At 36.9% G+C, this 27,727-nt stretch overlaps 1 protein-coding gene across 2 annotated transcripts in view; it reads right to left on the minus strand.

The window, feature by feature from the left end:
- Nucleotides 1-2,621: 2,621 nt before the first annotated feature.
- PPFIA1 (PTPRF interacting protein alpha 1) overlaps nucleotides 2,622-27,727 on the minus strand; it is a 55,619-nt gene continuing 30,513 nt past the window's right edge. Inside the window, exons 13-29 of one of the 2 annotated variants that reach the window (XM_061999159.1) lie at nucleotides 27,333-27,412; nucleotides 26,946-27,078; nucleotides 26,157-26,380; nucleotides 25,526-25,760; nucleotides 21,778-21,929; nucleotides 20,820-20,992; nucleotides 20,413-20,506; nucleotides 14,333-14,414; nucleotides 14,000-14,200; nucleotides 13,151-13,213; nucleotides 10,764-10,939; nucleotides 10,582-10,679; nucleotides 8,681-8,856; nucleotides 8,040-8,108; nucleotides 6,174-6,339; nucleotides 4,959-5,028; nucleotides 2,622-3,661 (exon numbers count right to left, since the gene is read on the minus strand). In XM_061999159.1, the coding sequence (XP_061855143.1) occupies nucleotides 4,970-5,028; nucleotides 6,174-6,339; nucleotides 8,040-8,108; nucleotides 8,681-8,856; nucleotides 10,582-10,679; nucleotides 10,764-10,939; nucleotides 13,151-13,213; nucleotides 14,000-14,200; nucleotides 14,333-14,414; nucleotides 20,413-20,506; nucleotides 20,820-20,992; nucleotides 21,778-21,929; nucleotides 25,526-25,760; nucleotides 26,157-26,380; nucleotides 26,946-27,078; nucleotides 27,333-27,412 (2,181 nt within the window). In that variant the 3' untranslated portion in view covers nucleotides 2,622-3,661; nucleotides 4,959-4,969. The remainder of the gene's footprint in view (nucleotides 3,662-4,958; nucleotides 5,029-6,173; nucleotides 6,340-8,039; nucleotides 8,109-8,680; nucleotides 8,857-10,581; nucleotides 10,680-10,763; nucleotides 10,940-13,150; nucleotides 13,214-13,999; nucleotides 14,201-14,332; nucleotides 14,415-20,412; nucleotides 20,507-20,819; nucleotides 20,993-21,777; nucleotides 21,930-25,525; nucleotides 25,761-26,156; nucleotides 26,381-26,945; nucleotides 27,079-27,332; nucleotides 27,413-27,727) is intronic. The other variant, XM_061999158.1, reaches the window with a different exon arrangement.

Below are 27,727 nucleotides of genomic sequence, written 5' to 3' on the forward strand. Positions count from 1 at the left end.
CAAAAAAAAAAAAAAAAAACAAACCCCAAACCCCCACCCCTTACAAACACAAATTACAAGATTAAAAAAATCCAGCTGAACAGTTGCAGCCGTTTTGGAGGGAGCAACACAATTATTAGTTCTAGTCTTAGTGGGACAGCTACCTCCAGTCAGCTAAAGCCAGATACAGGCTCAGTGTAGCTCACAGTACGAGACACACTATAGAGCCAAATTGCTCTATTTTAAAACTTAGGCTAAACTTATTCTTAAAAAGGTATCAGCTAGAGGAGAAAACAGGCCCAGAGAACCTTGATTCTTTTGGCATTACCTTCTGGCTCTGCACCTGTCCCTACATTTACAGGTGGGAATGAAAAGCAGCCAGATTTATATATCACTTTTCATCCATCCATTCCTAGATATATAAAACCAGAAGGTGCTGATACCTAAATCAGACTACAATTGCCTTTTTGCCCCCAACAAAATTACTGTTAACAAAAATTGAAATGAATATAATTTAGAAACACCTTGAGCCTAAGCAGTGCATAAAAATTGTGACCCTGCACATGGAATTAAAGCAGACTCCTTTTAAAGGGGAAGCAACACTCTAGTTTCAAGGAAAAAAACATCACCCCCTCAAACATAACTGTCCCAATTGTCTCCCTGGAGTTTTATTTCGCTGCCCCTCCCTCTCCCATCTGTAGCTTAACTCAGTTCCAAGAATAAATTCTGCTTTGAACTCACTTCACACGTGCTCTGATTTTTGGCACGATAAATCACTGCTATCCCTAAGACACTGCAAAAGCAACTTAACTATCAAGTTTGAAAGCAAAGATTAGTTATAACATCTGTTTGCAGGCTCCCTGTCCTTTAAATATGCAAAAACTGGAAGTCTGAAGTTCTCTCAGATCATTCTACCATCTCCTTATTGCAGATAAAACGAGGTCTCACCTTTTAAGAACACACATTTTCATTTTTAGAGCACTTTTCCCAACTAAAGTCTTTAAAAGTTATCTGGCAACATACAACAAATTATATTTAACCAAGCTTAATGTAAAGGTCACTGTAACATACCCATATGCCCTTGACACATGCATGTTTTTTCTTCCCAGGGGAGGGGTTTATTAGAATTCAGAAGTATTCTTCTCAAGTAGCTTTGCTGTACAACCATTCCGAAGGAAATCACCACACAGTTCTGCCAGTTCGTGAAAGCTTTTTGCTATTTCACTCATTTATTCTAGCTCTCATGTCATTTCCATTGTTCCATAACAGTTAAGGGTTTTACAGCCTTAAAATAATAAACATTATTTTCTTCTTCACATTTCACAAGTCTATTCCGCGTTGTTTTCACCTTTGCAAAGCAACAACACATGACTTTGAACATCTACTATCATCACATCAGTGACCAGAAACGTCTATGCAGGGTTTTTTTTTTTTGCTTCTAAAAAGTCAATTTAGCTGAACAGTGAGTCAGGATCTCCCCTTCTGCAGTTTCGTTTTAGCTTTTTGTTTTTTTCTAGAAAGATAGATTCTCTGCAAATATAAAAAGAGCCTGCAAATGATCAGATAGCAACTCATATAGACAAGCTAGACAAACAGAGATGCATTACTGAACAATGGTTAAAGCATCAGTCACAACAGTTCTCCATTCCATGCATTCCACATCCTGCTGTTGATCTAGAGGACATGATGAAATACGCTTCACTACTGCTTCGATTGTTCTGTAACTTTATCCTTCTGTCTTCTATTCTACACGAAAAATTGTTTATAAATGTATTAAAATTGACATAAACAGCTCTGTTGTGACCCAATTTTGTATTGGTTCCCTCAACTCCTGCGTTTCTTCCCAAATATCCCTACGGTCATCATTTGATTAACAAAAAAGCAACTGGCGCTGCTATATAGAACAGCACTTCCATCTTCATCACGTGGACCAGAACACACTCAAGTTGTGTGAGAGTTTCTGCTACTCTCTTTAAAAGGAAATGGTAGCTCTGACCATGAGTAGAAGTAGACAATAAAGCAGTTCTCATCTGAAAAACAGCTTTCAAAAACTGATTAATGCATGTGAACTTGAACAATTCCAAAGAAAATGCCATGCCTAACAATGCTTTTTCTACTGGAGGAAAGTCATCATTTGAAACAGGATCTACGGGGCAGCAAACAATCATTAAGATGCTTTATTGACAATATCCACTCACCACAAGTGTCTGCCTGCATACAGTTAGATCTTAGCTTCTCTATAGTGTTTTATTGGCAGTGGAAAAATGCATCAGTACTTTATTGAAAGAAAAGCAATAAATAATACTGTGATAAAAATAGTTCAAAAGTAGACTGTACATATTGTTACATAATCTGAAAATACACAAAAGATTAATAGAAAAAACAGAACAGTAACAATGAATTTCAGTTTTACAAGCAAGTTAAAAGTGGAAAACAAAATAAGAGAGAAAAAAAAGACATGCTATATATATTGTTGCATAATAAATAATGCACCATCTGAACGGATTCTTGCTGGCTTTTTCATATGCCATTTACAAGTGTTGGATACATTTTCTACTCATACAGTCCAAAATGGCTACAACCATCAAAATGAAAGTCCAGACAATTCTTCAGAACAAGTTTACAAAAACACAAAAACTGACTTACATGAGAAAAGTAAGGCCTTTATTAGAAGTTGCACTGCTTTAGTTTTCAGCCCATTTGTACCTTCATCGTTCACTACTCATTTGACATGAGGCTGCAGTGCTTCACCATTGGTCCATTAAAACTAGTTTCACCATCTTTCCACAAGTGTTTTCAATCAAAAATATCTAGGACAATAAAAACCCCAAACAAACCACCCCTCTCTGTGGCTTGTGGATTACAGCCAGGAATTATTATGAAGTCTATTTTCCTCAGTTAAGAAAAAAAACATACAAACAGTTCTTGGTTTATGGCTTCTTCTCAGTCACTGTGAAGATACACTATACAAATACAGCAGGGTGTTATGACCGAGTCAGTCACTTCTAAAACGTGTTCTGTAGTGTTATAGTTTGTCCCAGCTTTTAAAACAAGTTACACTTTTAAATAAAGACAAATTCCTACTACTTGACAAGTCCTCCTTGTGGAAAGGGTACAGTTCTGAAAAAGAGGACAAGCATGTACCACACTTTCTACACCAACGTAGGCTTACCTGAAAAAAAGCTGGGCTTGTTTTCAGATCTAAGCTAAACGTTTCCGAAAGACAAAATATATACTGCTTGGTGTCGTGATACTTTTACAAAGGTATTAAAATCCTTTTCACCTTCAGTTTTCATTATTAAAAAAAAAAAACAATGATAATTACAGTAACAGCATAATTTACAAAAACCCCCTATATTATTCATAGGGACATATACATACAGGCATTACAGTACATTCAAGTTGGAAAGACTAAAATCAGAATTAAAAGAATCAGCAATGATTTGATTCGTAGACTGAATAGAAACAGAAAAAAGTCAGTAACTATATAAATGAGAAGTCACATAAATATAAGAAACATTTAGATTCTAAAATATTTTCTCTATAGTACTCATGAATTTATTTGCTAATTAAAAACTCTGTAATAAAATATCTCAAAGTGTCCATTTAACAAGTATTAACAGGTTAAGGGTTCCAAATGTTCAAAATGCTGCATATCACCGGTAGAAATAGTGTGGGTAAACTGTAAAAACAACAACAGACACACACACACAAACAGAAGAAAAACTCCATTAGCAGTTTAAAGAAACCATTTCATTCCAAGTTTCCCACAAACAGCTCAGTAGTGGAGCAGTCATGCATCGAATTATTGCCATGCCACGGTGTCCACAATCCCACCACGTTCCGTAACCTTCAGTAGCAATGCCCAAAAGTAAAGCACATGTGGTCAAATATTTCTGCTTCTTACAGTGTTATCCTAAGGCATCTGACTATAGCAAATCCTGATACAGTTTGGGGTGGAATTTGGTGGAAGGGAAGACTTAAGACTTCATCTCTTAAAAGAAGTAAATATAGATGGCCCCAAGAGATGCACATGATCTGACTTTCCCTTCTCGACATTTCTTATGGGAGAACTCTTATAACTGTAAAATTGTAGATGTAAAAAGGTTCATAATTTGAAGAAATACATGAGCAGCCAATACATGAGTTGGTAGGGATGTTACTGGTGAGAAGAAAGGAAAGAACTATAAGCAAAGTAGACAGGCAATATATAGCCCATGGAAGATACCAGCTAGTGAGAGAGAGATTTTTAAGTCCAATAGAGTAAACAAAATGTAAGTTTCATGTTCCATGGGAAAATATGGCAGAGGCTGCTGAAGAAAAATCATTCCACATTCTGGAGTAAGACAGGATCTTGTGTCTTTCATAAGCCAGAACACATGTATTTTCTTTTACAACAACCATGGCATTATCATCCTGTCTTTTATTGCCAGCACCGCTCTCAGCTACCCAAATTTAGGCTGTAGGTAACTAAAGTCAACCAGACAGCCCAAGCAGTCACAGTGAACTGAAAAACTGTACAATCACTCCTGTAACAATTCAACACTGAGGTACGTTGTAGTGGAACAACTTTGACTGAGTAAAGGCTGAAAGATCCCTAACTGAAATGCAGTATCACACACTAACTTGTTTTCTTTCCTTAATATGCCCAATTTAGTTCCCTTCCCTCCTCCCCACTTTCACTATCTGTGTCATCAACCTTTTATTTCAACACTTTCTACATCACTATTTAGCACAGGTCCTTTTTGAGGCTGTTTAAAAAAAAAACAACCCTCAAAAGAACACAGTATTTACAAAAACATAACTATTTAAACACTCCTAGTCCTCATAGTAGGAAATAAGCTCCAGATTCTCAATGTAATAGTCTACCCTGAGAAAATGAAACAGTTTAAGTGCAAAAACCCACTGTGTTAAAATACCTGAAGTGTTTCATTTCATTAAATAGCTGCTTTATTATTACACCTATCAACTTTACTCACCAGGAGAGGCTTTAACAGGAGTAGGTCCTTACTGTAGCAGAATCCAATCTTTGTGTTCCTGATACACTACCTATTTCAAGAAGCACGGGAAGACATGCAGAACACAGCATGCATGTTAGTTTTCCAAACCAAAAAACCATCACAGCAATGTGATTACAGCTATGGTACTCACCTGACTAAGGTTACAAGTTAGAAAAGCAGAATTCATTGCACAGTTTATCTATTAATCACTTCTCATTTCAGTGAGAACAATCTACATGCCAACTAGCACACAGGAACTGGCAAAGGGAATTTGGTAAGGAATTCATTTTCTGTTTTACATAGTTTTTCTCTTCCCTTTTCTTTTTCATGTCATGTTTCTCTCTCATATTTCCAGTTCATATTCCATTTTCATATTTTTCTTTTTAATATTTTGTGGTAGTGACAATATAACAAATTTAAACCAGCTCACATTTTGGAGAGTAACATCAGCTGCTGTGGTCACTTCTTTGAGCTTTATTTATAAATACAAGTTTCAGAACCTCAGAACTCTGGCAGATGATGCTCAAGTTCTCATCCTATCCAATTAAATACACTTTCCAATCATTTAAAATTGTGTTTTGTAAAACCAATTCAAGGAAAGAGCTTTTTCTCATGGTACTAAAGAGACTGTTTTGAAACAGACAAGATAACTTGTGTGACAGGTGATCAACTTCTGCTTCCAGCTGGGGTTTTAGGGCTTGTTGGGAGGTTTTAATACATCTGTGTGCACATGCACACATTTACATACAGATCATTAAGCACACAGCAATGAATGAAGTAGTGATCTCAAGCATGAGCAATACTTCACTGATTACTGCAAGGTGAGTAACACGCCTTTTACTCAAGTTTTACCAACATCAGAATTATCCAAGGGAGTTTACTCACATTACTTTAAAGCATTTTACTGCATTTAAAAAATGGGACTTCTATTTTCTTAGTTTAAAATACATTTCTAACTAGAATTCTCCTTCTGTTATTCCAATAAAGTAAAAAAAAAAAAAAAAAAGAACTCCACACCTAGCACAGCTTCCTGAAATGATAAAGCACCCTATAAGTTAAACAGTGTTATATATATGTACACAACCATGCACAAGGCAGATGCTTTTATGCAGCAAAAAAAGTAATTTGAACTTAATTCCCTGGTAATCCCAAGCAAAAAAGAACATCATGCTTAAAATAATGCAACATCAGTACCATCAATCTGCATCTTCTTTGGCTGCATAGAGGGTGAAGACATTGAGGTTGTAACTCTGAAATTGGCAGGGAGAGTCTCTGCTGATCCAGCTGCTAAACCTCTTATGTCCTTTGGTCTAAACTTCTTTCTCCATGAAGGTGCTCTCCTAAAGCTCTTATCATCATCCTGTTATATGGAGAAACATCATCAGCAATTCAAAAAAATGCAGGATTGTTACTGACATTAAAAGGATAACTGACACTCTTAAGTCAATGTATCACCACTAAATGAGTTAAATCTTCAGAATGGTTCAGGTGCAACAGCAGCAGAGATCCTCCTTTGCAGCAAGCTGTTCATTTTGTTAGAGCGTGGGCTCTTCAGCTCAGTAACTGTGGAAATTCAAGTGCTCAGCACATTTAGGAAAACGTTTTGTACTTCAAATGTTGGTACTTCATGATTTGTAGTAATTCCTAAGTGTCACATCACTCATTCTTAGGGGCTGTGAGGAGTGGAACAAATCATAAAAGCTGCTTTGGGAATGCTGACATATAAAGGCTTCATTTGAACAATTGCTTTTAACCTTCAGTTCAGTCTTATAGGAATGATACTACAGCTGTTTTGCTTTCTTCCTGCTATAAATTGCAGGAAGTGATAGTGAGTAAATACCATACTGCCATGCAGCATTTTGCTTAAGCACTTGGGTAAACTTAACTTGGAATTACCCAAGGGCATTTGGGTAATAACCCCATTAATACATCTGCATCTTTGAAGTAACTTTACACTTCAGAAATAAACTGTTAGAAGTGCAATACTGTAAAGTCCCACTTCCAAAAATGTCTTTTACATGGAAGGTGTTGTGTCAATGCAAATATACCCATGGGGCATCTCAATTTGCCACCTTCAGCTTTCGAAATAGTTCAAGCCTTTGAACGCCATTTTACCTAAAATTTATCCCCTTGTAGAACTGAGAGACGAGTATCTACGTTATTGGAAGAGATCATGATCAAACTGCCCCGTGCCACTCAAACAGAACAAACATCTGTTCTCTCCAAGCTCCTTCTCCTGCAGTTAGAAATCATTAAGGAAAATTACCTTAGAAAACTATCAAGGTAGTTTCTGATGATGTTATTAAAACCTTAGCAGAGATGCACATTGAGAACAGAGCTGTCAGGATGTGCCACAGGAGGGCTGCAACAAGTCCATTAGGCAGAAGATGAACACAAACAAAATCAAGGTCTGTTGTAGCAGCCTCCTCCTCAACATACTGCACCTCACTGATCCAAAAGCAGCTTAAGTCAGCACTTTCATGCTTCCCCTGTCTCGTACTAGCACAAATATTTCAGGTACCATGGACTAGTTCTCTCACCTGGTTAACTTCATTAGGTTTTCCTCACCTTAACCTGAACCACATTTGCCTACACTTGCTACCACAAACTCCCATTAGCAGCAAAGAAGAGGCAGCACAGAGATAGGAGTCTTTTGGGGAAATAACATCAGCCTGACACTGTTCAGAATTACAACAAAGAGCAAGCTGAAAGAGTAAAGATGTCATTCTCTCTCATACCATGGCTTCACAAAATGATCTTACACCTTGAGTTTTATATCCATTTTAGATAGAAGATTCAGCCTAAAGTGCCACTAATAGACATTAACCACACAAGCTACAAAACACACAAACTAGTCAATCATCTCAGTACTTGCATATTCAAAGTTATCTTTCCTAAACAAACAAACTTGACACCTTCTCTTGAGGATAAAGAATTTCAAGTTGAGTTCTGCCACTACTCTGTAAATAGCTTAAAGGGGTTCCAGCCAAATTCTTTCACTTAGCAGATCTGATAAAGTTCCCAAGACCATAAAGTGGGTCAACAGCTCAAGCGACTTACTTCATCAAGTCTTCTGTCTGTGCCCATAGCAAGAAGGTTATTGAATTCCCTCTCCAGAACAGCACGAGCCTAAAGTTTATAGTATGAAAGAAATGGAAATCAGTTCCAAAGATTAGAAATTAATAAGCTGTAGTAGTTTTTAAAACCTACTATAACCCAAATTGTAACTTTTCAAAGTGTGTTTGTTAATCTGGTAAGAAGATATTAAACAAATTAAGTTGTAAGTTATTCAAAATTTAAGGAAGACTGAACTGCTCCCCCTTCCCTTCACTGTGATATCAAAGTTCATGATTTCTGTCTCAAACTTGATTACCTCAGAATTAGCAAACAACAAAACCAGGTGAGTTTTACACTAATGTTGTCAACATAGGCTGTAAGGAAAATAATCAAGCAATGCTTTTTTGTTCAAGGAAATTTATCAACTAGAATTGTTATTAACAATTAGAAAACAGTAAGAAAAGTATAATTCTGTGGTTTTGTCCTATAGGCTACCAGATAGCTTTCCATTTCTAAAGATTCTAGAGCTGGGAATAGAAAGACATGCACTTAGCTAAGGAAAAAAGTATCAATCTGTTCCATTTTTAACTTTCCTGGGGGGGGGAGATGAAATGCTAAGTCATAAGTAACTACTTCTTGCTTACCTGTGTGTTTTGAGTGGGTATTTGTAGTAAGAGAGCTAATGCATTGTAATCAAATGATTCATCTAAGGCCACAAGTGCACCATGAACTCCGCTCTCTACAAGGTTATTTGAGTATTCTTTAAGACCAATGGATGCTACCCAATGGATCATTCTTTCATTGCTCCAGACAAGGACATCTATGGAGAAAAAGCCCAAATTGTTCCATTTATACAACACAACTTTTCTATGTAAAGAAGTCCCCACACCAGTCCTTTCTTGATCCGTATGTTGATCTCAGGATTTATTTTCATATATATGCAATCCCTCAAATTCTGCTAGGCAGTAGCCCTCAGGGAATGTTATTTAACACTTAGGTTGCCATCTACTCTGTGCTTGTGTTTTTGGTGTTAATGAAATACTCTTAACCGGCAACAAAACGCTTAGACTCCACTGCTCAGTGTCAGATCCTTTCCGTGCAGTGATTTTCCTTGCACCTGGAAACAACAGTCCTCACTCAATTCTCCTTCCTGCCTAGAGGGAGGGTACAATCACAGCTATGAGACAAGTTCAGATGGACTTATGGTTCATGCAGGTGGGAAAGACAGGATCTTCAATTTTAAACAGCCACTTAGGGACTTGGATATCACTCAGATTAAAGGTTTTGGAGGAAACAACCGCTTACTCCTCAAAAGAAAAGTCTTACAGCAGTTTCTCTTGCACTTCCTACTGGATTTGAACAGAAAGCTTGCTTTATTACTGTTTAAAGCTTTATGATTTCCTTTTATAATCTTATCTGCCTTTAAGTTCTGAAGGTGTTCAATTTGGTAACACAGCCTTACCTTCACCTTGTTTATGCATGCTACTACACTCTGCCATAATGATAAGTTTAAAGTGGAAAGTAAATATATTAGAAGTTTGCTGGAAGGCATTTCATACTGTAACAGTTCAACAATCAATATACCATCATTCAATTTTTTCATGACAAAGCAGCATTTACAGATTCAGTCTAAATGTCAAAACAAAAATTACATTCTTACAAGTAGGGTTTTTTTACACTACTCAGGAATATCTATACCAATCACACTGTTATAATGATCCACAGCAAGTTTCTGGCTTGTGTCAACTAGCATCCCTCCTGGGAGTTATTTGGGAAGAATTTAAGAGTGATAGGATCCAAAGAGCAATTACTAACAGGCAATAGATGCAGCCATACCATTTAGGATGCCAAAAAAGGTTTGCCAGCTTGTTTCATGCCAGTTATTTGTGATTCCTGGGAATGCTGTCAGGCACAATTCAAAGGGTATCAACAAGGGGAAAGAAGAAGGGGAAGAGCAAGTACAGAGCCTTCTAAACAAATTGTGTATAATGTAACTCTAAAATTTTAGTTTAAGATGTCAGAAAAGACTTCTGATACTCATCAGGGGACAAAATTTTACAGGAAATCTTGGATAGCACTGAATTTCCATCTTGCTTTTTTTGATTCTTCTTCACTTGTTCAATTATAACCATGAATCAGGGAGATATAAATGCCTAAGTCACCTGGATATTTTTTTCATGATGTGCTGGGTAACTGAATTAACAGCCAAAAGCAACAGTAAAAATCACATAGATGCAAAGTTGTCAGAACAAGAAAAATCAAAAAGGAGAAACCAAACACTTCTTCAAAATCCTTCTCCTCCTAAAACATTTAGTTTTGTTTCACACTTGTGAGTAGTGAGAGTTTCAAAAAGTCTGCCTTTGTAGCACATCTCTGCATGAGGGAATGATTCAATGATGTGTTTCACGACTCACTGTCTGGGATTCTGCATCCAAGACAACTCCTTGATATTTTATTAAAAAATTCCTTCCTAAAGTATCTTTCTTTTAAAACAAAAAAATCTGAACATGGTAGAATATAACTGAGGTCAAGACAGTGCACTAACCCTTAATTTCATTCTGGCTTTCCTCTCTTTTTCTTTCAAGTTCTTTTCGATCATAATTCAGTCTTCGCAGGCACATAATTCCACACTGAAAACTGTTTCTGTTCAGAAGAGAGGAAAAAAGTTATCTGGAGATAACGGAAACCTTTACTATAAAGGCAGGTTTCCAATTTTGGTCTCTTTACCTGTGAAAGCTGTCCACCATTTTCAGTTGCCCACGCAGATCTTTTTTAGTTAAGTGATCCAGCATCCGAGCATCCACGAGACATTCCATGAAATAGCTGCGATACTGAGGGAGCCCCAGACTCGGGAGCCATTCGTTGCCAATCCACTCATGGTTCATATCACCATATGCTAACGTCTATGTTTGGAAAAGATTAAGGGATAAGCTTATTAAAATGAGAAATAAAAGAGAGAAAGCTATTTTTAGACAATCTAAAGCAAAAACAATACTTAATTCTTAGCCTCATAAAGATAAGCCAAGAAAAATATTGAATGCTATGTGTATGCTTTCTGAAGTAGTCAACCTCATGAAGAAATGCAAGTTAAGTAATCTGATCAGCAGGTAAAACTTATTTCCTGATGAACAGTATTAAAAAAAATAGCAAAAACTAATAAAAATTCCTAAAGACTCATCTATACTGTTTGAAAGCAAAAGCTACAGCATTTCGTTGTAAGATGCTAGAAACACCGTCTCTTGAAAAGAGGGGGTGTCTTATTTTTCATATTAACATATAAATACAAAATATCGATAACTGCAAGTATTTATTACACTTTTGTCAAAAACTGATCCAAATTATGTGAGCATAAAATGATTCAAAGCCACTACTGAAATTCTAAGTGCTAGTCCTTATCCTAAACACAGAACAAAGAAGCCCACAAAAGCCCACCTTCCTTCACTACAGTTTCGACCTGCAACTGTATACCTAATCATTCCTTGAGCAACAAAACCCAGCAGTTCTTCCTTTCAAAAGCCATGGGTAATTATTCCTTTCTGTTGTGCAATTAAAAGTCAAAAGCTTCATTTCTCCTCTAGAGGAAGCATCTTCTAGAAAGGAGCAAAGCCGCATGGAAATGCATTTCTCCAAGTCATCGCTAGGTAGCAGACTGAAAGAGCAAGTTACTCTAACAGGGAGCAAGCTATGACTGCTATCACTGCCAATCTGCAAATGAGTATTCAAGACTTACTTAATAGGTCTAAAACAGGTTTAGGCTGGAGGGCAGCCAAGCAAGATGAGACTATACTATCCAAAGACACAGGTCACAGGCAAATCCTAAGTTTTGTTTATATCCCTGTATAAAATACTCGACTATCTCAAAGTCTGAAGATACAATTAGGATTTGTCATCACTCTAAGGGAAAACAATTAACCAAGGAGGATTATAGAATTAGTGCACAGAAATCTACTTAACTATCTAGGCTCAGTGTGCCTTGTAGCACACCTGTGACAGTGGCTGTGTTGAAAAGGGACTTTCTGCACACATTAGATATTCTTCTTGGACTTCCCAGAGAGCCATTTCCCCACCAAAATACTCCACACTATGTCATCAAATTATTTATCTTAAGCATACTAGATTAAATTTCCCATATATTACAAGAATGCTTATTAAAGAAAGAGTAACTTCATTTTGGTGATTCATGAGCTAGACAATAAATACTTTGGAAAGCTAATGATAACAGAGACTTCTGAATATTCTTTTCCTAACAGCCTTGCTACTAAAAACCCTTATGCATAGCTTTTTTTTCTTGATGTACACTGTAATAAAGTTTTTCACAACTTTTGAATGCTGAACCACCAAATCTTGGAAGCTCTACAACACCTAAATATAAAAGTCTATCTTCCAAGCATGTATTACACAGAGATAAGTTTGTAGCTTCCCCCTCTCCCAATCCACACCAAGAGTCACTGCAAGAAACTGCTATAAAGGAAAAATAGTCTTTCATGCTCCAATTACTGTGACATTTTACATATACAGTCTATAATATTACATAAAGTTTCCAACCTGAGCCCAGCTTCCCTCCTCATCTTCCTGTTAGGTGGTTAGGAAAGCAAAAGAACACATACATATTAGTATTTAAGTTTAGTAAGGAGATCAAAGTTAAAGATGCACTGCAAGACTCTAAGTCTACTGCATACCAAAAAGAAAAATCTAGATAAAACAAGCATCATGCATTATTAAAAGAATATACAAGGCACTCATTGTTAAGATGAGAGGTTGCAAAACCCATCTATTGATTAAGTTTTCTGGAGAGAAGAAATTTCTGCATAAATAATTTGTCAATTCATCAAATCAGAGGTATATTTTACAGATTAGAAAGAGTTTTGTTTACAATTGTATCAGGGTTGATTTCTTTCCCCCTTCCTTCTGGAAAAAAAAAACCCCAAACCTATCAATATGCAGGTTATAAAGGTTAATAATTAGAAACAGCAGTGATCCAAAATTTCAATGCATTAATTTGAGAGGGGGGAAAAAAAAAAAAAAAAGAGAAAGACTAAAAGGCACTTGACTCAAATGTTCAGAAAGTGGGAAAAGCACTCTAAGGAACAGAAGTGGCAACACTATAAACTAACCGTTTGTTGTGTGGCTGTAAGATTTTCCATTTCTTCATGTGTTACCCAGACATTGCCCGTGGTCTAATATGACCCCACAGGGAACCAATCCCATCCAGTGAAAGGAAAGCAGTAACAAAGAGGAGAGGTTGCAGAACATATAAGCAATCGGTACATGTAAGGAGCAGGCATGGGCAAAAGCAATGGTTTCTAAAGTCTTAAGTACAGGTGCATCTACTGAAAGTAACAGCATGGAATAAAAGCTTATTAACATGGATCACTTTTCTTCAAAGATATTAACAAAATTGAATGTGATAAATAGCTTACACTGATGGAATTAATGGGCAAACACTCGACTCTGCTCTAATCTGAAAAATGCATTTGTAGTCTGCTACATAATCCCAGGAATGGCAGAAATCACTTTGGATCGCAGGGCAGAGTCACTCATGAGAAGGAATTCACACTGTCTAAATATACTATAGGGTAGAGAGACTGGGGAACTCCTAGTTTATATAGGCTGAATAGTTATTTAGAGTTGATGGCCTTACATATGGATTAGAAGAGCCTCCAACTACATGTGTGCACATGTACACTTCATCTGTATTACGTAAATTCTTCTGAGGCCAAAAGATGCAGCAAATAACTTGTACTCTCAATATTTTGGATTATATACTTACCTTAAGAAAGAAAATGTAGTTATTCTTTCATTTAATTTCCATGAAAGGAAGAAACATATTTAAATAATGTGTTTATCTATAAGGTATAATTTCCAGAAACTCTTATTTGAAGCTCAAATCCTTCCCATTACACATTTACAGTGTAATTTTTGGAAACTCTAAAAGATGTTTAATGCTGGATCACTTTCCTTACCGTCCTTGAGGTGGGAGGGGCAGATGGACTTGTAAGTGACATGATTTCTTGAATGGCCAGCCTCAGCTTCAGTCTGTGCAGGGGATTACTGATGCCAATTTCACGCTGTATTTCTGTATCGGACAGGGCTGACATGATAGCACCACTTTTCACATTTGCTCGGCAAGCAGCCACGTACCAGGCTGGCATCCCAACCCACAGCTGAAACACACAGAAAAGAAACAGGAAGTAAGCATGACCTGGAAAACATTCCCAGCTCCAAAACCTTAAGTTCTTTAGAAGTCTGTACATTGAGGTTTTTCTTTTCTTTACTTATTTGGAGAGATCACTCACCTCTAACCACACAACCACAGTAGGTCCATCCCACTGTGCAAAAGGCAAACCTTGTCTTCTGGCTTCCTCTAGCAACTCATGCCTACAATTACAGAAATAGTTATTAATAACAACATGAAATGAGTTATAACTAGATGATACAATTTAAACATCACGTTCAGTTTACTATCTTCTTTCCAATAGTTAGCTTTCTTCCCTTCTCAGCCTTATATACCCACCAAGGCAGTCACAGCACGTGTACAAGGACTACATAGTGATGTAAGCTGAACTGGATAAGAAATTTCAGAGTGGCAGAGATGCTGTATCTGGGAAATTTGTGTCTGAAACTGCTACTGACACTCTAACCAACACTGGCAACACAAAGTGGCCATGTCAGACTTATTTATCAGTCAGATTCTCAATCCCTGTAAATTTCTGTTCAGAAAATTGAGCTGAACTGGTCATTTCTCCTCAACATGCAGATTTGAAACCTATGGAAATACAGGAGTACATCAGATATCTATGCCAAACAGTCTTGTCCATCAGGCTGTTGAGGTTGTAAACTGAGACAGTAACCATTTAATTGCTGAATTTCAGTTTGCAATTTTAAGCCTGTTAGAGTTTCAGACACAACTTCAGACAATTATATTCAGAGCCACACTTTGGCAATTGTATTCTGAAAGGCTGTGTACTGAAACTCAGCTTTCATCTCTTGTGATGACACCATTTCCTTTGTTACTCTGAAAGAGACTGAAGTTTAACATTCACAATTCAGCTTACAGTGGAGGCTCACAAGTTCCCTATAAATAGCTGCCAAGCATGTTTGATAAACCAAAAGACAAAAACTAGTGCTGTGGGTATAAGCATGTAACGTTGCTTGGATACATCTCTCAAAAAATAGATAAAGTCTGTAAAAAGGCTATTTAAGCTGCCTTTGGAAGCTAGTTGTATATGGTTGAGTCTCCATTTACTCTCCTCCAATATTTAGACAAAACAGCTTCACCTAATTGGACAGTTTTTACTGATTTCATGCTTTTTTTTATGTCTGAAAGTATCATATTAAGATAAGCAGCAATACTACAGATTCATGATCCTATGTTATGTGTTTATAATCTTCCTTCAGAACTGTATCACTGAATACATGCAAGACAAAAATATCTAAAAGCTACAGATATTAAGGGGTTACTGACAAACTAGTAGCTTTCTTTGCTACTAGTGCAAAACAGATAAGCAGCATTCAGTTGTTTTAGACATGCCAACATACCTAGGATCCTCATGTTATTTTGGTAGAAAACTAAATACCAAAGATAATCAGTGAAGTAATAACTATACTAGCATCCATTTTATCAATAGATGCTCCTTCTCCACTTACATGTCAATAAATTCCTATTTCTCTAAAAGAACCTCCCAATACTTTAACCTAATTGAATGTGCTGCCTAGGAATGAAAAAAGGGGAGGAAGGAAGGAACTGCCAGATAGCACGTTACAAATAACCATGCTCATGTACCCATTTTAAGACCTGTCAATTAAGGTGGAAATAGTGTTCAGTAGATTTCACTAACAAGAGGGTAAGACCATAGAAGTTAATACATATTTGTACACTTCAAAAAGATAACTGTTATTTGTGAATTAGGGAAAAAAAGGATCAGCTATTTTCCTGCTGCAGAACACATTCACCTCACAAATCACTAGCCCTCAACACATTCAGTCTTGCTTCACTTTGTTGTTTAAAGATTAATACCTGAGATAAATAATATAAAATAATGCTTGGGAAGAACAGAATAAAATGCTTAATACTGTATTTGCCAAAAAGGAACATAATGTTTCACTCCAAGTAGTTTAACTTCAAAATTGGTGGCATTGTCTTTTTTTCAGTGGTTGTGGTAACATAACTGTGCAGCGAGGGAGGGCCATTAGTGATGGAAGAGCACAGACATGCCCCAAATAGCCTCTGGTTTAATGAGGATGACCCCACAAAAGCACATGAGCACTGCCTCTCCCTCCAGCTTATAAAGCTGGTTGGGGTATTGTATGTAATTTGGAGAATTACAGCATAATTTCTAGTAGCTTCATAAGTCTCCTCGTATGCTTCAAGTTAATGATGAAACAGCAAAATGATTTGGAGACAGCAGTACAAACCTGAAACTTGTGGTGGTATTGTACTGTGTGGCTGGAAGGAAGTGTTATGTGATGGAGGCAAACATGCAGAACTAGGAAACAGAACAAGAATATTTGAGATAATTTCATGCAGAAATTCTTCAATGGATCCAAAGAAGAAAGCAGTCATCAAGTAGAAAATTAATTGTTCATTTGGAATTTGTTCATACAAACATACAATCAGGGGAAATCATTAAGCTGAAAGCTCTAGATACAGCACAGGCACAAAACATTTGATGGGAAGAATTCAAAGGCAGCCACTGTTTTATCAGCAAACACCACATCAATGGTTTTTTTTCCTATAGCAGAGAACTTCACTTTTCCAAAAATCCCCTTCCAGCTTCACCCAGAAACTCACTGCATTCCAACAATACATATCAGATTATGTAAAGATCATGACCCACACACCAATTTAGCTTCATAGACCATCCAATTACACCATTTAAGAAGTGAGTATAAAATCCAGCCTTATATTTTTGTGAGGACAAAATAATATTGCAGTAGCGTTGGCTGTGTTAACAGATGGTATAAAGCTGGGACCGTGAAGGATAAAAGAATGTCAAAGGAGTAGCTGGCTACTGGAACAACTTTTAGGTGATAAAACCAAGGGACAGATGTCTACAGACTTAATAAAGAGTTGGCTGAACATCACTTGGAACGGGAGACCAAATGTGCTGCTGCAAGAGGGGAACCCTTGTTGTTAGACATGTTCCAAAAGGCATCTAATGCCAGCTGGGGAGAACAAAGAAATTGTGGTCATATGGGATGAGAAATAACGTCAGAACTGCAGTGCTTGATGCAGTAGTGAACACACAAGACCCTTTAAAGAACATCTGAAGTATTTGTGTTTAGAACAGCTTTTGGCAGGCAAGTATACGCTAACCCGTCAAGGAAGATAAAGCAGCCTGGAGCAACATCACTTTGTCACTGGATTAAGACTGCATGGGAATGGATAAATGCAGAATGTGTAGCTAAAGGGGAATGTTGTATTCCAGATTTCTTGAATGGATCTGAAGATCCAAAACTTCCTGATATGGAAGAAGCTGAGAGTAGAAAAAACACTGCAGGGAAAGTGATGATGAGAGCAATGGTGATGGAAATGAGAGAGTCACAAGATGTAAGAACATGAAGGCAACAGTAGTAAAACAGGAGATGAAATTAGACTAGCTTTGGGCAGAACATCAGTGGAAAGGTAGTAACATAATATATTGATTTAATGTATGTAATAAACTTTTTGTGTAAACCATTTTCTAGAAGAGTTACCTTAAATTTAGGGTTGCCTTCCTTTTTGATGAATACAGTATTAAGTCTGTTGTGTTGCACACAGAAAAGCACACATACACTTGTGGCAAACACTGTCAACAATACAGCTCACAAAGATGATGAACAGCATAAACAAAACACTAAAATCAACTTAGATTTAGTAAACAACAAGCAGCAGTTTTACAGAAATACGTCTACCTTGGAAGTGAATCACCACAGACACCTACTATTGCTAAATAACTTTCAACTAATTCCATCTAAGTAGGATTTAATACTTCCACTATAAAAACTCACACCATGCAAATTAAGACAAGACATTGAACTAGCATCCACACTGAACTAGCCAACAGTGGATTTACTTCAGCAACACATTCTCACTCTAAATTCTTCTGAATCTAGTATCTCAGACTTTTTGTTGCAAAAAGAGCTTTTAATATATTGCTAAAAAAAATCCAAATGAGATAAGAATTTCACAACAATCCTAATAAAATAAGTACAAACTTACCCTGATTTTGCACTACCACATCAAATGGAAAACAAAGGGAAAACAAAACAATGAAGAAAAAAATATAAAACTAGGATTAAACTGAACTCAAAGACATACAAAACCAGACAATGTGTACTGTATTTTAATTCTGTAGCTATAAACAGGCTTTTTGTTAGTAAAGACATTGAATATTGCCCTCAGCCTGTTTATGTGCATGCATGCAGAAATGCAAAAGATAAGCAAGCAAATAGGGATTAGAGCCAACTACAAATAGAACTATCTGTCATTGTTCCAAGCATTCAGGTAACTGGAATCCTTTTTGCTGAATGTAGGATTTAATAAGTGAACAGTCTGCCTAGAGGATCTGGTTTAACCCTGTGAGTGTTATGGTCAGAATAACTGGCAGGATTCTAACACAGCTGGATTGAAGTGTATTGCTGAGATTTCAAACATGATAAATTTGCTTCTCATGGAAGTTCAAAGGGTCCTGTTATGGCTCTCAGCAGCAAGACTAATAAAACTAAACATGATACATATCTTCATCAGCACAGACTTGTTTCATACTTGTTTCACTGAAATACCTGAATCATAGATAGCTTCCTGTGAATGAGCACATACCCATATTTCAAAGCTAGACAAGGCCATTTCAAACTAGGAGTTTTCACCTGTCTACTGCAGACACTTGCTTTTTAAGCAACCAACATGAAGCCATGAGGTATGGCTCATACCAGTACTACCAGTAAATGTTTTGAATGTTTTCAAGAAAAGGTCATGATTTATCTGCAGCTGCATTTTTTGCATTTATTAAAGCAAGTTACTATAGTGTTTTACTCTGGGATGAAATTTGTTGCTGGTCTTGAGAAAGATCATATTGTTCAAAGAATAGTCCTACCGTTATTTATATATGACCAGCCAAAAATTATTTATGCAACCAAGATGTGGTATGACTTTAAAGCTCTGTAGAAAAGGGAAAATACCAGATCATAATAATATATGATTGCCTTCAGTATAACAGTCTGAAGAAAAACAGTTGAGCCTTCTGTTGTACAAACAAAACCACATTCCATTCTGACTTTTCAAACCAACACACTGCTGGTTTTCATTAGCAGTCACCAGGCAATATTTGTTAATAGAACTTAGGTACTGCAAGAAATCTCTTGCAAAGGGAAAATGAGCATGCTTTCTTTTTAACATCTGCTATTCTGTCGTCAGAAGGCAAGTAAAAAAGCAAGACATGTCTGATCTTGGTCAGCTTTTTTTGAAAGACAGACAGCTCAAGATAACAGAAACAACAAAAATCCAAGGTATATGGCTCAGCTTTGGGTGGAAAAATGCAAAGAATGCCTGATCCTACTTACATAAATTTGAGTGTTTCCCGTGTTACCATATAAACATTAAATCAAGATTTCTTCTAGTAGTATTATCTATTTTTCTCCTATGATTACAGTCATTGTTTCATATCTTTTAAGTCTGAGAACAACAAAGCATGCAGTATGCACTCCAAAGTTGAACTGGAAACTAGAAGTTTTCTTAAACACACGCTGGGAAAAAAAACTATCAGTTTGAGACTGCATATCTAAAACTTACCATAAAAATAGGGAAAGAGTCACAAATCATTAAAAACCCCCTGAAATCTGTGATGTATGGTGTGAGGAAAAAAAAGATTTGGGCTGTTAAAATATATGAGAGAAAATATCAAGACAACCTCAAGTGGAAAAGTCAAGCGAATTCAGTAGCAGTTAGCAACACAAACTTTGAGTCATCAGCTAGAAAGGAACCATCAAATGCATACAGCATGATGTCTGTACAGACCATCTCATGCTTTCAAGTCTCACAACTCTTTCCAACGCTGGAGCAACTAACAGCCAAAGGCAACTTTGAGAAACCCTCTAAATGAAGTAAATCCAAAGCAGGTATTAAAAGTAACAAGTCTAGGGGAAAGTTTGGTAAGAGTCCACTTTTACTGCCTGCATTTCAACAACAAGCTTTTAGCACTGAAACTAGCTTCAAATATACCAAAATTAGGTCACTAATGCTCTAGGAAAAAAGTCGTAAAAATACATCTAAGAGGCTTATTGGCCTCTTAGCACCATGCTAAGTAGAAATGCCTGAAAACAACAAAAAAAGAAACTAAAACATTTTTAAACAGAGCAATACCTTAAGAACAGAGGATTTAAAGTGTTCAGTACTTACTTTTTCTGCATTTTCCTGTTTTTTTCTGCCTGACCTCCAAGCTTGCTGAGACCTAATGCATCCTGGGAGGAACTATCTGCTTCTGCCATGCCTCCTACAAATGAAAACCAGTCTTGTTAGCATCTCAAGTTTGGCCAGTTACAACTCAAAAAAAAAAAAAAAAAAATCACTCTTTCTTTCCTGAATCAAAGTATTTAATCCTGATCAGAACTGTACAAAGCCAAACCTCCAAGTCCATTACTCCATTTTCTAAAAGACAGTAATACCTGACTGGTTCAACTTGCATCTTACACTCATAAAAGGACCTTCCTGAAGATTCAGTGCCACTAGTTTAAAAGAAATGCTGTACACCAACATCAAAATAATCGGTTACAAATACACACGCACTGACACAGACACAAACCAACCTTGTCCTAACGCATCCTTGCTTGTTTGTCCAGGTCGTCCCTTCTCTTTCTTGCCAAACAAGCGGCCAATGGAGGATTTGATCCCCTTCTTTTTAGGGGCTTTATGAAGGGAATCTTGGCTACTATTACTGCTGCTAGGGTTACTTGTTTGCCCATCTTGTGAGCCTGTTGAACTACACAAAGAAAAACAACCAAAGGAGTCATTAAGGAGCACAGGTACAACAAATTCCCTGGCATAACACAGCAAGAGACAAGTTCAGGTTTCTGTGCAAATTAAAACAAGCTCAGTAATTTACTAATGACATCTAATTTGAGTTTTTAATGAGTCATGAAAAGAAACAGAGCTAGTAAAATACATGTCCTTAAACAGAAAACACAGTGGAAACAATTAAGTCATGCAAGAAAAGCAGGGATGTGGTATTTACATACTATAGCATGTAACAACAAGTGAATTAGGTTTTTTTCTTACAAGTAAGAAAGTGTTTAAAGTGCAATTCAGAGGCCAAAGTTGAGAAGTCCCTGACAAATCAAGTCAGACAATGTAAGTTTGAAATACCTGAATGTAATCTATCCCAGACCAGCATTTTGAAAAGCGTATCTGTCCATTAAAGTGGTAGTAAATTTGTAACTTATTTCTGTATTTATAGCTAAATTCCAGTCTATGAAAGAAGATCAGAATCATACACCCTGCATTTGAAAAGTAAACTTAATGCAGGAAGCTTAAGAACCAGAAGAATTCTTTACAGACAGTCATTGCTGATCATTACCAAAATCTGTATTCTTATTGTGTATGCAACATAAGCACCCAATTACATGCTGATAGTCTTTAGGTTTGAGAAACACCAAAATATCTAGACTAAAATCTTATAACCTGAACAGTTCTGCAGTTTTAGGATTTTATTCTGATAACCCGAAATATTAAAGTACTGGTAGGTCTGATTTATTCACAGCTACTTACTTTCTTATGTCCCTGATGTCTTCGTGGCTCACTGTATGCAAAGCTCCTTTTTGGACTCTGTCCAAACGCAAAGATCGAGGTGAAGAAGGTGGCGATGTCTCACATTTTATCGTGGTTTTATCATCTCGTACCTCTTCTCTGGAAGCTGGAGACTAAGGGAAAATGAATGAAAACTTGAAGGTTTCTTGGAAATGTTGAAACACTAATGCAATATCAATGCTACACAAAATACTGAAAGGAAAAATCAATTATTTCAGTATTAAAGAGTTAAAAGTGCCTGCCTCTATCATTCTGCAGTTCCTTATTTTTTGTTTGACTTCTCTGGATTTACTATTCTCTTCAGTAACAAACTACCTAAATTTCAGACTCAGCCAGTGAAATGGGCAAGTCGCACTCATCTTTTATTTACTCAGAGCTAAGAACTGAAGTAATGTCTTCAGCGTCATAAACTGACTTCAGTTTAAGCAAGTGCAAAGACAGAAAGCCAGAGAGTCCTGTGAAAAGGGACTGTCAATTCTCACTGTTGTGTGTTTAGACAATAGCAAGAGCAAGATTACCAATTCTGTGAAGTCAGATTCCTGCATACCTGTGACTATGGCTTATCTCAAAGTCTGAGTAACAGAAATTAAGGTTTATTTCTGTATGCACTAAGAGATCTTTAAAACAAAATATTGGTTTCAGAAGGATGCAAAAGAGCGGTTACAAACACAAAACACCACAAGAGTCCCCAACACCAGCAAAAAGCCAAACAACAGCAACAACAAAAACTAACCACAAAAAACCCAAACCCACACATGTTAAGATGAAAAAACATTTCAGATTTAAAGTGAAAGAGACAATAATCTTGCTTTATTATACAGTTACCCTGCAAATGCTTTCTTTTTTGTTCCTGTTATCCATTAATGAGTTTGGGGACAAGGAAGGATACGAAGGGGCACACCAATAAATAAACTAGAGATTGTTACCTTTCTACGGTGTTTCCTTAAATCACTAGGCTGACAGATGCATGCAAAGAAAAGAAATTTGGAAAAGCTGTATTTATTGTAAACTGTAACACACACTGAAACTAGTGCAGACAAAAATTTTTAGGTAGAATATAAACAACAGTTACAGCAACGGCACAAAGACACGGTGTAAGAAGTACTCTTTAAATCACAGTTTACTTAAAAGTATCCTTGGAGAGGTGAAAAGGAAGGAAAAAAATAATCAAGACTTATAGTTGTTATCTACAGATGTACTTGAATGTATTGGTACCATAGGCAAGCTAGCACACAAAAGTGTGCATTATCCTCAGGAGAAAACCATCAAGTGCATCATGGCATAACGATGTGCCTTAAAAGGTGACAGGATTTCCAATCATATGTTAAGGACTTGCCTTGAACTGTAACTTATATGCTAGCCATAGCAAGCTTAATACATTGTCTGCACTAGCCCCTTCTCACACTAGCAATGTCTGGAGTTGCTTCCTACAGAGCATAAAAAGCAGCCATACTTTAATAACTGTGAAAGACAGAGTGTCAGCAACAGCCGATTTCTGTACAGTACCAGGGTTCTTTTCTTTTTACTAAGCTTCAAGTGTCAGAATGTTTGAGCAAGAGTCTACCACTGGTTTTCTTTTATCCTCCCATCTCCTCCAGCAGCCACTGTATCTCACTTCTAGGTACTTCTCATGTCTGCCAGTGCACAGAGCAAGGCAGCAACCTTGAGTTACTTATTCAGATTGAGGCTGACAAAAGTTTAATCTAGATAATTTGAGTAGTTATCATTGCATCTGGCAACCTCAAAACACTGGGCAGGACAGGGGAACTGGGGGTTGCTTCCTTCCCACAAATAACTTCCCAATCATTTTCTCTTTAGAATATATGCAAACTATGCAGGATATGTAAAGTTTTGTTCAGTCTGACTGTAGAGTACTAAGTTAATAAATCAGAAGTTCAGAGAGTCGTAGAAGTTTGGTTTAGAAGGGAACTTTAAAGATGATCTAGTCCCTCCCAAGTTCTTGGACAAAATGCAGAAGTTCATTTTACCCTTGCTGGATTTCTCATCTATTAAATCTGACAACCCATAAAAATGAAAATGTTTACCATATGGAATGAAAGCTGTCCACAAGAACTGTTCAAGAGAGCTGTAGGTTTCACAATTCATCATGCTTTAATTAATTTTAGGAGTTTCAAGCTAACTGAACTGCCTACACCACTAATGCAGTTAGATTAAGCTAATTTGCCTGCATGATCATAAACTAATGTAACTTTCTATTAAAACAATGACAAAGCTCCCAGAACAACACATTCAGACTGATAATTCACAAGAGCCATTCCAAACGTTTGTAGAAAGCTCTTTCCTGTAATTCTAGCAGCAGTTTCTTGTTTTCATGCTTTCACAAAGCAGTTGTCAGGTACAAAAACATCAGAAAAATGCAACTGCAATGGATCAAGAGCCTTTGATTCACAATTTTTATAATCTAATATGAATTAACCTAGTTTACTTTTGTTCAATTAGATTTCAACACAAGACACACATTCTTCTGATCTAGTGTTCATGAAAATAGCTATATTTGTATATCATTTTCTGTAAGAAGTACTTAGGTTAACCACTTATTACTGTGATACATTAGAAAACAAAGCACTCCACAGTCTGAAATGTGTTAGTTTCTGTAGAAGCAGCATCTTCTGGATATACAGGGTCAAAGTATAATGATTTGGGTTTTTTTATTTAATTGAAGGCAAAATGATTCCTCCTCATAAAAATCCCCCACTCTTTGGTATGCATACACATTCACTTTAAAAAGCCAGCTGCTTTTAAACACTGCTGTAAGAGACATAAATGAGCCAAGTCAGTCCTTTACAGACTAACCGCTCTTAGAGTATATAGCATTCCTTGTCTACTGATTGGTATGGTATAGGCATGATACAAGTACAGTCATGTTGCATCTACTATTATGTAGAGTTTCCAAAAGGACATCCAAATCTGGGAGCAAGGTGATGTACATAGAACTAAACCGAAGAACCAACTTTCCAGTGAAGGATGCCTGCAAATAAATACCTGTATGCAGGATGCTCCTCAGTGAAAAGGTATGTTAGATATGAGAAACTAAGTTTGCTTAACATTCAGGTAAAGCCAAGGAAGTGGAAAATTTGCATCTTGTTTTTACAGTTCATAGGATTCATTTTTCTAAGCAGTCATATGAATGTCAAAATAGATCCATCTTCCTCTACTCGCTGAACTGCTGCAACCAAGCTGCTATTTCATCATCTACTAGTTGTAACAGACAATTCTTTTACTTACCAGTCTTGATAGACTAAAACAAGACACTAGCACTCCTTAAAACATCTGTGATACCTCCCCAGTCTTCAAGATTAATGCACTGTATGCAAGTCACTTTTTAAATGAATCTTTAGTGGAAAACTTTATTTTTAGCAGTCCACTTTAAAGCAGAGGGTGAGAGTGATTGCTGCACCAGGGAGTGAAAATGTTCTTTCTTCCAGGAAGATAAGCCAGAAGAAGGGCCATAACAGAAGGAATAGTTAGGCATGAGATGTTGACCAAATAATGGACTTGAGTGCTAAATGTTTTTCCTAATCATTATGACTGCATCTTACACTTTTTATAGAAGTTGAATGAAAGCAGTAAAAAAAGTCTAGAGAAAGGAAAAACACAGCTGAGCATGAAGAGGAAGAGAAAGTTAAACCACCTGCTTCCTAGAGAAAAGGAACACTCTTCCAAAACATTGAAGTTAGCGGATACTTACCAGTGTCATGATGCCAAGCCTGTCCACTTCCCGAGCAGGGCTGTGTGGAATCCGCCTCGGGGTGGAGCGGCCGCTGCCGGGCGGGGAGGAACCAGCAAGTGATCCGCTGGCGTAGGGAGGAGGGATGGAGCTCATGGACCGGAACCGGCCATGGGCATCCAAACTTCCACTACCCACTCTGCTTTCAATCTCCTCTGCCCGCTGCTCTGTGTTTTCCTTTTCTTCTTGTATCAATCTAAAAGAAAAACAGAAGTTTGAAGGTCATGTTGCTTTAAGTGCCATAAACAGAATGGCTGACACTGGCATCGAAAGCAGTGGTACTTATCAGACAGAACAACCATACTGAAGGATCTTCTAAACAATCTGAAAAAAGTGATAAATACTACTGTTATTAGCAGCATTCAAGGGTTCCTGTCAAACTAGTAACACACAATCTCTTCCATAAATGGGACTGAAGACAAAGAACTTGAAAGGACTAATTAGGCAGAAGGAAACTTCTGTCAACCCCCTCCCTCATATGCTCCAAGAAATTTAATACACAACCACTATTTTCTGAATAACCACACAGAAAGGGCTTGTAGTGTCACAGAAACTCATTTTTATCAGAACCTTAATAGCAGACAGACCATACCTAATCTCTTTGTTGATTGCATCCAACTGTTCTTGAAGCATCATGGCCAAAGTCTGAGCATCAGCCTGACCACTTGGTGATAGCAGATCAACTGAACTGAATATAGTCTCCCTATCATCCTCAACATCAGACACATCAACATCACTTTCAAATGCTTGTGCCACATTTGCCAACACACTTGCTTGCTGGGCTCTCTCCCAGTCCTGCTCATTCAGAGTTTGAACCTAAAAGAACATAAAACAACATTCAAATTCAAGTGGGAAACACATGACAATCCTACTGTTTTTCAAGATGTTTAAAATAAGTTTTTTAAAAGTCCACTTACATGCTGAATGCATCCATCAAGACAGCAATATTTAAAGAAATGTAGGAAAAAAACAGCTATGATGTAGAAAACTTTGCATCTTACAGTTAAATTTCAAAATGCACAGTCCATTGAATAAATTAAAACTGTCCTGTGTCTTGGCCATACACACTATAAATTACACTAGAATTTTGCTAATCAAATCCAGTAAGAAGTCTGGAATCAGCTTCATGTAATGAGAATTTGTCCCCTGAGAGGGACTCAAAATTGCTTGCAGAATGGTAACATGTTAGTGTATAGACACAAAAGTGGGACTGTTTATAGAGTTATACTTTACAGACTCATCAATACTTAAACCAAACTGGACTTCAAAATCATCATTTTGGTATATTCCTATTCTAAAAGCTTCTTGCAACAGATTAGCCTCATTTGAATTTGTTTTGTTGACAAGTTTCACTTCTATTTCCATTTCACAGTTGTACTACCTTTGAAGGTTCATCTCTGAGAGCTGCCAAACGGCCTTTCTGGGGACGCCTTAACACAGAAGAGGTGCTGTAGGAGTCCGTATGACTGTCGGCCACAGCTGCAGATGGCATAGGGTATCTGAAATCCTGCCGGCTGGAACACAGAGAAACATTTATCCTTACAAAGGTGGAGGAAGGGAGAAACCAATCAAAAAATCCCATCCAAACAATTCCTTTCATCTCTCCAGTGCCAGGTTTTTTTAAGCATTATAAAAACTGCTTTATGTGCTTTATAGAAATATGTTTTGTAGCTATGACTGAAGTATTTTTAGTTATAACAGACACAGTTACATTTAGCAGAATGACTTCAAAGATATTAGAAAGAAGGAAATAACTAAGTGCTGGTACCTATGATGAAGTGACGTGGCTCTGAGTCTGACTTGGTCATTTTCAGCCCTTAATGCTTCAACATTTAATACAAGTTGATCCTGTAAAATAGATAAAATACAATATGCTTTAAAAAAAAAATCAGTTTCAAATATCTCTTTATAAACTGATGTTTATTTTTTCCCCCTCATTTCTAGGAAACTCAGAAACAGCAGATTTTAAAACAATGATTTTTGCTACATATAATGTAGCACCATCACAAAAGGGCATCCCAGAATAATCCAGTTGACTCTCTACCCTGTGACTCTAGGTAATGACAATATGTTTTCTCAAAACAGCTACTAAATAAAATTCACATATTAACTTTAATTGATAAGATTTAATAAGAAACAAGAAGACTTTAACCTTTGCATATA

Source organism: Colius striatus, chromosome 7 (genome assembly GCF_028858725.1).
Source record: "Colius striatus isolate bColStr4 chromosome 7, bColStr4.1.hap1, whole genome shotgun sequence".
Classification (NCBI taxonomy): domain Eukaryota; kingdom Metazoa; phylum Chordata; class Aves; order Coliiformes; family Coliidae; genus Colius; species Colius striatus.